We start from the raw sequence: 13598 nt of genomic DNA, 5'->3' as shown, positions 1-13598 counted from the left end.
ACACGGAACCACACACACTCTAGGAGCTCAGATGCAATAAATTAACCTAATAACCAAAGTTGACAGACAAGCTATACCCTGATGAAGACTGCTTGTCTGTCAAAAACATTGGTTATTCAATTATTACATCTGAGTGCCTAGTGTGCAGCTCTCTTAATTTTTCAAATCACCCCAAATACAAGCCTACTGCCTAGCGCGAAAGCTAAACAGGGATGAAACCATTTTAGGAGGGTTTAAGTACATGGAGGAAGGTATCATGGGGATATGATGCAGGAAATAAAAACAAAATGTGGGTCAAACAGAAGTTTATACGCTAAAGAAATGAGGGGTCTGAGCTGGCAACCCTGAGATACCATAGTTACAATCTGATGCTGCGTTCAAAACTGGGAACTCAAACCGAGCTCCAACTGGGAAAAACCTTTTTTTCAACGGTTATCCAACTCGGGCCTCTTTCTGACCTGAAGATCACTGACTTCATGATTGGACCTCGTATTTTTCAGAGTTCCCAGTTGTCTTGAAAGCACCATAAGTCAGTCGAGTGAACTATCCCGTAAGCTCATTTGGTCTGACAGACGCTTACGTGACAACCAGAATGCATTGTATGATGTCAAACATGGCTCCACACATAGCTTAGTTTGTCATAGTCAGTACAGCCTTCTAAAAAGTATTTTACACACGTGTCTATTACAATCTATACAAGAATCAGAATGGATGATTTGTCACCAGTACTTACTGGTAAACAGTAAATACATACGTTATACTACAGTAGATAAAGACAACACAATATACAGAAAATAAGGCACTTTGATAGGAACACAAGCATAACCAAAGTTATTATTTGTAAAGAAAACAATGCGGCAGGGGGAAAAGTTTGTAAGGCCTGTTCTGACTAGAGATGCTCAATGTCTTCATACTTGATCTGGGGAAACACTGGGTAAGTGCATGGGCTCTTATCAGAGAGAATTAAAGTCTCAAACAAATTGTCAGCAACAGTGAAATGGGCTACTTCTTATGTGAATTAATGAGGCAGAACACACCTCAACTCAAACTGTTAAATTATTTGAAATTGACACGTTGAAACAGCCTATAGATAATTAGCAGGCAGTGTGCCTTGGTTTGAGGGCAGCACAGGTTAACTGTCCTACTGCGTAACAATCACATTTTGGAACAGTGAGTGCATTGTCATCACAAGCAGGGGGGGAAAAAAACACACGCTTGGGCGACCGTTCCAGATATTTGGAACTCACACGTGAATGAAGTATTCCATTCTCCTGTTGAACTGATGACATTTCTTTGTGCACTTGCAGAGGATAGCTGTTTGACCTACAATGTTGATCTGTTACAGAGCCATACTCACCCACACACATTCTTCCAATTATCCGACATCCTGCTATTGAGGCATGTACAACTGGGATGGTTTCGGACAACTCGCCTTCGAAGACACTAATCATAAATTGCATGTTACCATGACAACAATGCTGATTGTATAACAAACACTCCCCAGAGAAAGCTGACATTACTGTATGTAAGCTTTCAATACAACTTTACTTGTCCATTAATGGAAATTACTCTTATGCTGTTTTCAGTCCCTAATTAGACGGACAGTGAGAAGAATACAGGGTTAGCCACAGTGCAGCTATTTATGGGGTTTAGTGCCTTACTCAAGGGCACAAATGGTAGGCAATAGCACCTGGGATCTGACATCAGCAGCCCTCTAGTTGCCAGTACAATCCCCACTTTGTTAGTGTCATACAATCACACAAGGAACACTTGTGGTATTTACATAACTTCAGTCCTCCACCCTTTTACTTATGTCATAAACATTCTCAAAATGTTGTCTCGATTAGCCTCAATGCTTGGTAGACCATTATATTGGTCTCCCGTCGCTGAACGCTATATCCCCTATTTAAATAAAGGTTAAATAAGATACCCCACAAAATACACACCAGCCACTAGTTTACCTGTTTCAAAAAAACGTTTCCCGTCAAAGGCATATATATAATCCGGAATGCTTTCCCAGTCAGTAGAGGTTAAATGTGTGAACCACTAAAATGAACAAACATTGAAACAACTTTTCCAGAGCTCAACGAACTCACTCCATACTGCATCACACAAAAGTGCGCCGCCATCTCGGATCACGCGGTAACTACCACCGAGTATCTACTAGCTTTGGAAAATGTAGATTTAAATGTTTATTTTTAGTGGTTAACACATTTTACAACCCGTACTGACTGGTAAAGTTTTCCGGATTCGGTGACAGGAAACTTTTTTCGGAAACACTTACTCATTACATATTGTAACTGAAACTGTTTAAGAACCAAACCGAGAGGGACCTACCTGAATCTGTCCAATATAAAATTCGTTTTCGTTGCAACACGTTAAAGGACTGTTAACGTTACATATTTTGCGGGGTACTGGAATATAACGTTCCGCGACACCAACGTAGCTAACGTTAATGGTCGACTGCACGTAGATGCTATTCTCGATAAGATATCTTACCTGTAGAAGTTCTCTGACCCGCCAATTGCAACTAGGCAGTATGTGTTAGTTAATTTGGCGAAGCAGCCTATTTCGTTGTTCTTCTCGAAAGATGCCCTGACAGCCATGTTGAAGTTTTACAGTTGAGGCAGAACGTTTCTTAAACAAAAGACAATGGATGTGAAGATTACGCACTTAATTAACTACCGTTAGTTAACAAGTTACTGCTAGTCAAGCCTAGCTATTAGTACTAGCCAAGCGAGCTAGGCATCAGTTAACACAGACTGACAAATGATATTCTTATACGATTGTGGCTTTCGATGGCTGTATTACTACAATGGCACATACAAACGTGACAACTACCATGTTTCCTTGCAATATATTACGAAGCGATCCATTAAGATACGTTGGTTTAGTTGGAAGTTGCCTCAAATTGAGTAACGTTTGCTAACCAACGTTTTAAGAAAATCCAGTATCACTGGCTGGTACCCATACAAACTATAGCTATATACCTACGTTTGAATAGTCACCAGATCTTTTTGCCATATCGGATAATGTAAATAACAAGAACTTTACCTACTTACGTGTGACCTCTCGGCAAGCGTGGATCCCTTCTTTTCCCCACGTGTTCACTTAACATCTACGTTTACGTCTTCTTCTATGATATCATGGCGGTCTGCAAACAAACGTTTAAAGTGCATGCCGCCACCTACTGTGCTGGAATGTACGATCAATCATGATAAGCCCAATTCTGTACTACCATGAAAATAAAATTCAAAACCAAATAAATCCCAAACTTTTCCTGGCAAGACTTTCTCAAATTTCTGCATCACTGATAAGCTTTCACTTCTTTAACCCTCTTTACTACTGATCAACCTTTTGGCCTCAATCACTCTCCCTCCCATCACATTTTCTTTAATACAATCTGTGGACATTGATATTGGGACCCCAGTGATGACTCCCCTCAATCTAGCATAAGCACCGGGGACATGGCTTTTAATCTGCTTCCCGATGTGAAATGGCTAGCTAATTAGTGGTGGTGCGCGCTAATAGCGTTTCAATCGGTGACGTCACTTCCTCTGAGACCTTGAAGTAGTTGTTCCCCTTGCTATGTAAGGACCGTGACTTTTGATGGATAACGATGCTTCGAGAGTGGCTGTTGATGTGTGCAGAGGGTCCCTGGTTTGAGCCCAGGTAGGGGCGAGGAGCGGGACGGAAGCTATACTGTTACATTGATGCTGTTGACCCAGATCACTGGTTGCTGCGGAAAAGGAGGTTAAAAGGGGGGTGAGTGTAACCGATGTGAAATGGCTAGTTAGCGGTGGTGCGCGCTAATAGCGTTTCAATCGGTGACGTCACTTGCTCTGAGACCCTTGAAGTAGTTGTTCGCCTTGCTCTGCAAGGGTCGCGGCTTTTATGGCGCAATGGGTAACGATGCTTCGTGGGTGTCAGTTGTTGATGTGTGCAGAGGGTCCCTGGTTCGAGCCCAGGTAGGGGCAAGGAGAGGGACGGAAGCTATACTGTTACACTGGCTACCACAACATATTTACAATCTACCACTTCCAATGAACAGAGCTAACTTCACCTACCTCTTTCTCTACTGCATTAGTTACTCGGATAGGGTGTGGTCTCATCCACCACTTTCCACTCCAAATAGCCTTGCTTCCTACTTTGGCTTTCTTTACTAGACACTTTCTGTATCATGATCTCTCTTCTTCCTATGTCTTTCCACTACCGAACATTCCAGTCCTTGACCCTAAATTCTATTGTTTTGTTATTTTCAAAACATTGTTGCCTTTTCTGTTGCATTTTACAACATTGTTGCCATTTGTACCTCCAATTTGCCTACTCCTTACTTGTAACAAAAACTGAGCTATGTAGAGTAAATGAGTGATTTAGATTTTTTAAATATATTATATGGTAATTATAGGTGTTCTGTCCAGTGTAGGCTATACATCCTGTGTACTATACATTTTATCCATCATGGTGCATCTAGACAAACATACCGTTTTTTTTATACAACAGTAGCTAGGTTTCCATCCTGTTGGCGACAGACTTTCATACAAATATATAAAAAAAGAGATGCACATTTTCCCACCACAGATGTGTTTCCATCAAATTAACTTGTTGCAGATAAATCAAATAAAATGTTATTGTTTGCATACACATATTTAGCAGATGTGTAGCAAAATGATAATTTATATGTCAAGTTATGTATCACTAGATTTGATTTATTACAAGATTAAGGGTGTACTGTGCAACTTTCATAAGGTATGGATGCCTTATATGGAATGCAGTACAACTAAAGAAAGGAGTGTATTGAAAACATACCCACGTCAGAAGAAATACACATTTAGGCAATCCCTGGCTGCTCAGTCCTGGCCCTGGGGGTCTTCTCTGTGGGTTGTCACTCTGGCCTTAACACACCCGAAACCAATAATAAATGCTTCATTAAGATCCTAAAGCTGAGTGTGGTGTGTTGGTTTGGGGTGCTGCAGGGTGGTGGAACCCTAGGGACAGGACGGGGTGACCCAGCTATATTGTGTGCAAGTTAAAATGGCTCTACAGTACTATTAGTCCTATGAGATTAAATTATATGGAGGATTTGCTGTTTCTGTGTGTTAATGTATATTTGAGGTGTAAGTCAATCAAATGTATTCATAAAGCCCTTTTTACATCAGCCGATGTCACAAAGTGCTGTACAGAAACCCAGCCTAAAACCCCAAACAGCAAGCAATGCAGGTGTAGAAGCACGGTGGCTAGGAAAAACTCCCTAGAAAGGCCAGAACCTAGGAAGAAACCTAGATAGGAACCAGGCTCGGAGGGGTGGCCAGTCCTCTTCTGGCTGTGCCGGGTGGAGATTATAACAGAACATGGCCAAGATGTTCAAACGTTCATAGATAACCTGCAGGGTCAGATAATAATAATCACAGTGGTTGTAGAGGGTGCAGCAGGTCAGCACCTTAGGAGTAAATGTCAGTTGGCTTTTCATAGCCGATCATTCAGCGTTAGAGACAGCAGGTGCGGTAGAGAGGGTCCAAAACAGCAGGTCTGGGACAAGATAGAACGTCCAGTGAACAGGTCAGTGGGATTTTGTTTTTGTTTCCAAACCTTTCCCTTGGGAATGACATTTTTTAAAAGGTGTGAACTGGGAAGGAAATTGTGTTGTGTGTGTTATTGACAAGACTGGTGGAGGTCGGGCGGGCGGGCAGGCAGTTCAGGCTGGCTGAAATTTGATTTAGAGGATGTCTTAATAAAGACAATCAAAAGTCTATGTATACTTCTTCATTTCTCAAAGGAAAAACATTAACCACTTTCTAAAGACTGTTGACATCCAGTGGAAGCGATAGAAACTGCAAGCAACTGCCTTAGAATTCTAGATTCCCATTGAAAAGAGTGACCTCAACAAACAAACTAATCCTGATTGGTTTGTCCTCGGGGTTTTGCCTGCCAAATAAATTCTGTTATACTTACAGACATCATTCAAACAGTTTTAGAAACTTCAGAGTGTTTTCTATCCAAATCTACTAATAATATGCATATCCTAGCTTCTGGGCCGGAGTAGCAGGCAGTTTACTTTGGGCACGCTTTTCATCCGGATGTGAAAATACCACCCCCTAGCCTAGAGAGGTTAAGAGTTAAGGAGATTATGGTTAGTGTTTTCCCTGTTGGTAATGCTGGTGTGATTAACACTGAGGCTCAGGGGAAGTGAGATGGGTCTCATTAGGTTCTCTGAAAGTCAAAGTGAAGCAGCTATGGCTAACTGTGCCCCTCCAGTGAGTGCTTAGGGCTGGAACAAAGAGGTGTTAGTGGAACATGGATTGTGTTCCAAGTGAGTGTGCTGAAGTTGTGGTCGATATTCACTTGTCCCTGGTGGTGGTTGCTCCAAGTCTCACATTGTTGCTTACATATCAGATGGAGCTTGTTGCTTGTGACCATGGGCCTCGTGAAGGAAGTCAGGCACTTTGTTTAGAATCAGAGGGGTTACAGGTTGTCCCTTGGTTTGTTCAAGTCAGAGACTTTTGGCAGGAAGAAATTACCTGAGTGCAGAATTGGATGGTTTTGGTTTTTCAGAATGGCTTTATCTCAGAGTTGAGGGTTTCTGTAGTCAGGTTGTGTAACTGCAGCTCTGGTGTTTATTAGTGATTGGAAACCGAGGCTTTCTGAGGGCTTCAGTGCTGTCACCAAATTCTGCCGAAAAACAATTCATTACTCAGAGCTTCATTATCTGCTGGTAAGCAATAATTGATCAGATAGACGGGTTTTTTTCTCCACTTTTTCAGCAAAACTCCATGGCGCAGCGGTAAGTCGTTGGCTTTAGTAGCCTATAATCAGTTGGAATACCAGGTTTGCATCTTACATCATTCTTCCCTTTTTTGCCTTGAAGTTGACTATTTTTCAAAAAACATATGCCATTATTTAGAAAGTGTTAAGTGGTTTCATTTCAAGCTAAAGTATACTGTTGGCTAGCGTTAGCTGGCTGGCTCCCTAGCTAACGTTAGGTGGCGTGACGTGATGTGTGTGATCTTACATGTTGTTTACCTAGCTAGGTTAATTGTTTATCTAGGTAGCTAGCTACATGTCTTAAGCTAAAGTGTACAACACCTGTTGAATATGACCGGTGTCAGTAAAAGTCTGCAAAAAAACAATGAAATTGTTGCCAGCAGAGCTGTTTTCATGTTATCCAGAGGTAAACAAATCATCGGCCAGAGCGTCAAGTGTGTGCTCTGAATGCAAGGAGATGGGTGGGGCTAAAGCTTAAGAGGGTGTGAACGATGTTGAACGGGTGTAGACAAAGAAGTTCTCTCGCACCGAAACACTAAATTGCCATTTTCTCAAAAGTGATTTTACAAGTTTATCAACTTTCAAAGCAGAATAACTTTCCCATTGTTCCTCAAATGCAGTGTACGTAAGACCGAATCCAGGTGGTGAGTCACATATTTGTAAGTACGGTGTCCAGTAGAGGTCGGTGTTTGAAAGCAGCTTGGAATCGAAGAAAGCACCAGAACCAGTGGGATCTCGCACGATTTGAAAAAGCACGTGATCAAACAAAGCTTCGGACATCATTGGGGGCTTCCGAGTGGCCTAAGGCACTGTATCGCAGTGCTAGAGGCGTCACTACAGACACCCTGGTTCAAATCCTGGCTGTATCACAACCGGGCTTGATTGGGAGTCCCATAGGACGGCTCACAATTGGCCCAGCGTTGTCCGGGTTTGGCCGATGTAGGCCGTCATTGTAAATAAGAATATGTTCTTAATTGACTTGCCGAGGTAAACAAAGGTTACATAAAAAAAAAGATATGTAAAATAAAGACATACTTCTGATAAAGTGATCGCCACACTACTTCAATGTTTTGATGCATGCCTTGGAGCTCCAGTATCAAAAGTAACATCACTAGTGCTTATAGTGTCCATATTTTGTCTCTTCAGTTAAGGATGTTTTATGGAAAAGAAATAGGGGGGGAAAAATATAAAAGTTAGAAAATTTCAAGAAAGTAGATAGTGGTGAATATGAGTTTTTGATGATCGTGTTGACACTATCCAGGATACACTTCCACACTCTATCCCCAGATGGGAGCAACCGGATCTAGGTGCTGAGCTTAGCCTTTATAAACACATCAGCTGCAGCCAATTAGGGTGATCATCAGTCAGTGTCCCAGCTGGAATAGCTGTTGGTTATGTTTTTTTTTTTGAGTCTTTAGTGTGGGCATGCCCTTTTGTATTTTTCTACATATTTATGTTTCGTCATCATCTGAACAAATAATAATCCGCTTGGACTGGCTTACCAAGAGGTCAACAAGGAGCTGGCCCTGGACATAAGGTGGCTGTTTCCTGGGTACATACAGTGCATTTAGAAAGGATTCAGAGCCCTTGACTTTTTCCACATTGTTACGTTACAGCCTTATTCTTCTATTAAATAAGTCTTCAATCTGTACACAATACCTTATAATGACAAAGCGAAAACAGGTTTAGACATTTTTGCAAATTCTATAAAAAATAAAGAACAAATACTTTATTTACATAAGTATTCAGACCCTTTGCTATGAGATTTGAAATTGAGCTCCGGTGCATCCTGTTTCCAATGATCCTCCTTGAGATGTTTCTACAACTCGGAGTCCACCTGTGGTAAATTCAATTAAATGGACATGATTTGGAAAGGTACACAGCAGGAACCACCAAGACTCTGGTGACCAAGAACCGGATGGTCACTGAGAGAGCTCTAGAGTTCCTCTGTGGAGATGGGAGAACCTTCCAGAAGGACAACCATCTCTGCAGCACTCCACCAATCAGGCCTTTATGGTAGAGTGGCCAGACGGCACCCACTCAGTAAAAGGCACATGACAGCCTGCTTGGAATTTGCGGAAAGGCACCTAAAGACTCTGACCATGAGAAACAAGATTCTCTGGTCTGATGAAACCAACTTTTTGGCCTGAATGCCAAGCATCACGTCTGGAGGAAAACTGGCACCATCCCTACGGTGAAGCATGGTGGTGGCAGCATCATGCTGTGGGAATGTTTTTCAGTGGCAAGGACTGGGAGACTAGTCGGGATGGAGGCAAAGATGAACTGAGCGAAGTACAGAGCTCCTTGATGAAAACCTGCTCAGGACCTCAGACTGGGGCGAAGGTTCACCTTCCAACAGAACAATGACCCTAAGCACACAGCCAAGACAACGCAGGAGTGGCTTCGACAAGTCTGAATGTCATTGAGTGGCCCAACCAGAGCCCGGAATGGAACCCGTCTCTGGAGAGAACTAAAAATAGATGTGCAGCAATGCTCCCCATCCAACCTGACAAAGCATTCCCAAAAAGACTCGATGCTATAATCGCTGCCAAAAGCGCTTCAAACAAAGTACTGAGTAAAAGGTCGGAATAATTATGTATATGTGATATCAGTTTCTTTAAATTAAAATTAGCCAAAAATTCTAACCCTGTTTTTTTTCTTTGCCATTATGGGGTATTGTGTGTAGATTGAGGGGGGTTGGAGGGAGAAACAATTTAATAAATTTTTTAATAAGGCTGTAACAAAATGTGAGAAAATTCAAGGGGTCTGATTACTTTCCAAAGGCACTGTAAATGATCAGTATTTTATTTGGACGGGCAAGGAGGTACAGTAAGTCGGGCCAGGCCCCCTAAGGCCTGCCAATAACGGCCCTGCCCGTAGGGATATATCATAGGGAGTGAGCGAATCATCACTGGTTATACACACAGGATAGATCCTAGTTAATACAACACTATAGAGATAGAAATGGCGTCTTTTTGTAGGCTCTAACTCCACTCTATGCGGAAATTAATATTGTTTTTGTATAAATGCAGAAAATAAGGTTGGTGGTAAACACAGGCTTAGGAGATCTTATGTTTTGTTATGAGAATCTTTCAGCCAACGTCACTGTGAATATTGAAGCATTTATGTAATCATAAAAAGCACAAAGGCTTCAATTCATAAAGGTGATGTTAACTGACTGATCATCTCATAGAACAAAATGTATAAGATCTCCTAAACCTGTGTTGACCTCAGACCTTATTTTTGGCATTTACCCCAAAACCCTATTCTTTCCCCACAGGAATGGCTGAACAAACCAGAGGTAACGCATTTCCGTTTTTTAGGACTACAAGCTGGCGAGTTCTACACCATGCTTAAGTGCCCGTGGGAAGATTCATTAAGTTGTAATGATTTCAATGAAAGATAAAACTTCAGTTTCACAGACATTGTTAATAAATGTAGTGTATAACAAGCGGTATTGCGTTATAGGTTTGATTATGATAATGCCCTCTCATACCTATCCAGCTTGAGTCTGGGTCCGCTCCTGATTTCTGGGCCACAGAAGCAACCTGTGTTGGTATTGCCTGAAAGGGTACAGTCTGCCCTTGGATCTTCAAGGTCAAATCTGTTTCTTCATTAGACAGTGGATTCATCAGTGAGAGCAGCTCCTTGGTCTCCTCATCCTGAGGAAAAGAAACACTGAACACATCCTTTCTTGTGTCCTACATAACAAGGCAGTTATAGCCTACTGTAGGGGTGCACCTCAACAGTCTACAGTGGCTTCCTCCATCTTCTCCTTTCTTTCATTTGCACTGATCTGAACAGCAGATAGGTGAAAGCATTATGGTATTTGTTTTCACCTGTCCAGTTCATTCAGATCAGTATGAGCAGAGAACAGAATAGTGACAGTGAGCCACCTCAGACTATTGAGATGCACCCAAAACCTTGGGTAAGGTACCATACTGTACCTTGAATTTGAGCTTGGCTCTGTTGATGTCCATGCAGGAGTGAAGACACTCCCCCACCACCATGCCCCTCACACACTATGCTGCTGTCCAGGTAGCTCTGCATCCCTCCCAGCATGAACTGCAGCAGCTCTGACAGGGGAAAGGACACGAGGGTTGTGATCATTAAGCACCAAACAGAAGAAAACTGACTTCAACAAGGCGGGACTACATGGACACTTCCTATAACAAAACGCTCAGTTTTCATAGGCTTTAAAAAAAAATTATGAATACAACCCGGAGGCGGACAGGTCAAAGTAGCGTGAACAGCTCTCATCGTGTGACAATACTGTGCCGTAGTGTTGTGGGTGTACCTGAGCGTAGCTTTGCATCACTCAGCCCCACACACCGCAGCAGAGCACGGCGGCCCAGGCCTGGTACATCGACCGCAGCACCTAGACACACGCATAAATAAATGCACAACACTAAAGACTTTGTTGTACACTCACCTGTATAAGTAGTGGACTCTCCCTGTCTGAGCCAGGTAGCCCAGAATAATCCTCAAAACATGAGTCTGGGAATGAAGTTGAAGACTTCAAACACTAACCCTGCAGAAAGAGACAATTATGTAACTCTCTGATGAATGGAAAAGTGTTGCAGTTGACAATCAATGCAGGACAACACATGTTGAACGCATACCACTGTGTCCCTGATCAAGCCTTCCCCAGGGCATGGGCCACAAATGTCAGGGAGCAGTCTTTTCCATCAGGTAACAGTGTATTTACACTGAGTGACACACAATACATGTTTAAAGACGAGTTAAAGTAAACAACCATAAATAGACCTGTAATCAGAATGTACTATACTGCATTCAATAATTTATATCTTCTGCATGGATGTAAACCTCTGAGCCTGACAGGTTCTCTCCAGCGCTGTCAAGGATGTTTATAAAAGACAATTAAATACTTACTCCCCAACAATCAAACAAGTATAATGGCAACGTTTAGAGCTTGTCAGTGAAATATACAGTGCCTTCGGAAAGTATTCAGACACCTTGACTTTTCCCAAATTTGTTAAGTTTAGGCCTTATTCTAAAATTGAGTAATTTCTTTTCCCACTCCCCTCATCAACCCCATATTGACAGAGCAAAAACAGGTTTTTATAAAATGTTTGCTAATTCATTACAAATAAACTGAAATATCACACTTACATAAGTATTCAGACCCTTTATGGGTTCTTGGTCACCTCCCTGACCAAGACCCTTCTCCCCCGATTGCTCAGTTTGGCTGGGCGGCTAGCTCTAGGAACAGTCTTGATGGTTCCAAACTTCTTCCATTTAAGAATGATGGAGGCCACTGTTCTTTGGGACCTTCAATGCTGCATACATTTTTTGGTGCCCTTCCCCAGGTCAGTGCCTCGACACAATCCTGTCTTGGCGCTCTACGGACAATTCCTTCGACCTCATGGCTTGGTTTTTGCTCTGACATGCTCTGTCAACTGTGGGACCTTTATATAGACAGGTGTGTACCTTTCCAAATCCATGTCCAATCAATTGAATTTACCCCAGGTGGACTCCAATCAAGTTGTAGAAACATCAAGGATGATCAATGGAAACAGGATGCACCTGAGCTCAATTTCGAGTCTCATAGCAAAGGGTCTGAATACTTATGCAAGTAAGGTATGTTTTATTTTTAATACATTTTAAACATTTATAAAAAACTGTTTTCGCTTTGTCATTATGGGGTATTGTATGTAGATTGCTGAGAAAATGTTTTATTTAATGAATTTTAAAATAAAGATGTAATGTAACAAAGTGGAAAAAGGTCTGAATACTTTCTGAAGGCACTGTAACCAAATTGAATAATTCCCCCCTGTATGAACACTTATCGTTCTTGTATCATATCTACATAAATATCGGATCATCCTGAAAGGGAAAGACCCCCGAAAAATATAGCTTTTTGGAATTCAAAAAAAGCTATGCAAAAACCCAATTGTTACATGACATACCTTGTTTAACAGTTCACCAACAACATGGTGGTGGACATTATCCTACCATGACAGTTAAGTTATGCCACTGGTATGACAATATCACTAGCTAGTTATTACGGCTGTCACTCAGCAATAACAAAACTCTGGTAAGAAGAACGCACAGCTCTAGTTTAACTTTGTCACTGAGGGTGCTCAGACACATGCACACAGAGAGGGGGTGAAAGATTAAACAATGTGGATCCGATTAATCATTTTGCTTGCTTAAAACATGTTTGACTGACTACCTAATACAAATGGTGCAGTAATCAAATGTATCATTTCAGAAAAGTGCGTGACAACAGTAGGTACATTTAGCTAGCCAACCTCATCCCCCCTCAGCGCCATATTAAGCCCTTCTTATTTGGATGGAAACACGCAATTTTTAACATAAAAAATAAAATGATAACTAGTTAATTGCATCCGCTGTGTAGCCGAGTTTCATAATATTACCACATGTCTCAGCTGCTTGCCGCAGTTTTGAAGTAATCACGAAAAAAACAGGCCTTATTTTAGGGCATTTTTCTTATGTCGAGCTAGCTAACGTTAGCTTCTTAGCTCTGACAGGGCACTTATGCTCGGACAAATTTCCCCCTCCTTTCCCACGACGATTTAACCCCCCCAGGCAAAAAAAGTAGGTATCATACAGCGTAACATTCAAGAGTACAAATACAAAATATCACGACTCTAAGTGCATGTTAAATGATAAAAAGACGCCCTCACTTCTACATGTGACCAAAATGTACAGTTTATGCTCTTAAATTATTAACTCACGACGACCAGCTAGCTCCTCACTCCAGTTACCTCACATCGCTCTCCATTTAGATTATGGGCGATAACATTTATTGATTTTGTTGCCATGACACCCATACCTACGAAAACCAAAGA

The 13598-nt window shown here is 41.7% G+C and overlaps 1 protein-coding gene across 3 annotated transcripts in view; it reads right to left on the bottom strand.

The window, feature by feature from the left end:
* Window positions 1-13538, bottom strand: part of LOC111961304 (eukaryotic translation initiation factor 6) — a 16938-nt gene extending 3400 nt beyond the window's left edge. Inside the window, exons 1-7 of one of the 3 annotated variants that reach the window (XM_023983482.2) lie at window positions 13485-13538; window positions 11195-11293; window positions 10710-10838; window positions 10259-10424; window positions 3059-3154; window positions 2500-2637; window positions 1358-1443 (exon numbers count right to left, since the gene is read on the bottom strand). In XM_023983482.2, the coding sequence (XP_023839250.1) occupies window positions 1358-1443; window positions 2500-2606 (193 nt within the window). In that variant the 5' untranslated portion in view covers window positions 2607-2637; window positions 3059-3154; window positions 10259-10424; ... (1 more) ...; window positions 11195-11293; window positions 13485-13538. Of the gene's footprint in view, window positions 1-1357; window positions 1444-2499; window positions 2638-3054; window positions 4130-10258; window positions 10425-10709; window positions 10839-11194; window positions 11294-13484 lie in introns of those variants that run through there. The other 2 variants (XM_023983473.2, XM_023983488.2) reach the window with 2 other exon arrangements.
* Window positions 13539-13598: the final 60 nt, after the last annotated feature.

The sequence above is a fragment of the Salvelinus sp. IW2-2015 genome, linkage group LG1, assembly GCF_002910315.2.
Source record: "Salvelinus sp. IW2-2015 linkage group LG1, ASM291031v2, whole genome shotgun sequence".
Taxonomy (NCBI): Eukaryota; Metazoa; Chordata; class Actinopteri; order Salmoniformes; family Salmonidae; genus Salvelinus; species Salvelinus sp. IW2-2015.
Note: the sequence above shows the minus strand (reverse complement) of the source record. Positions and strands in the feature narration are given on the sequence as shown.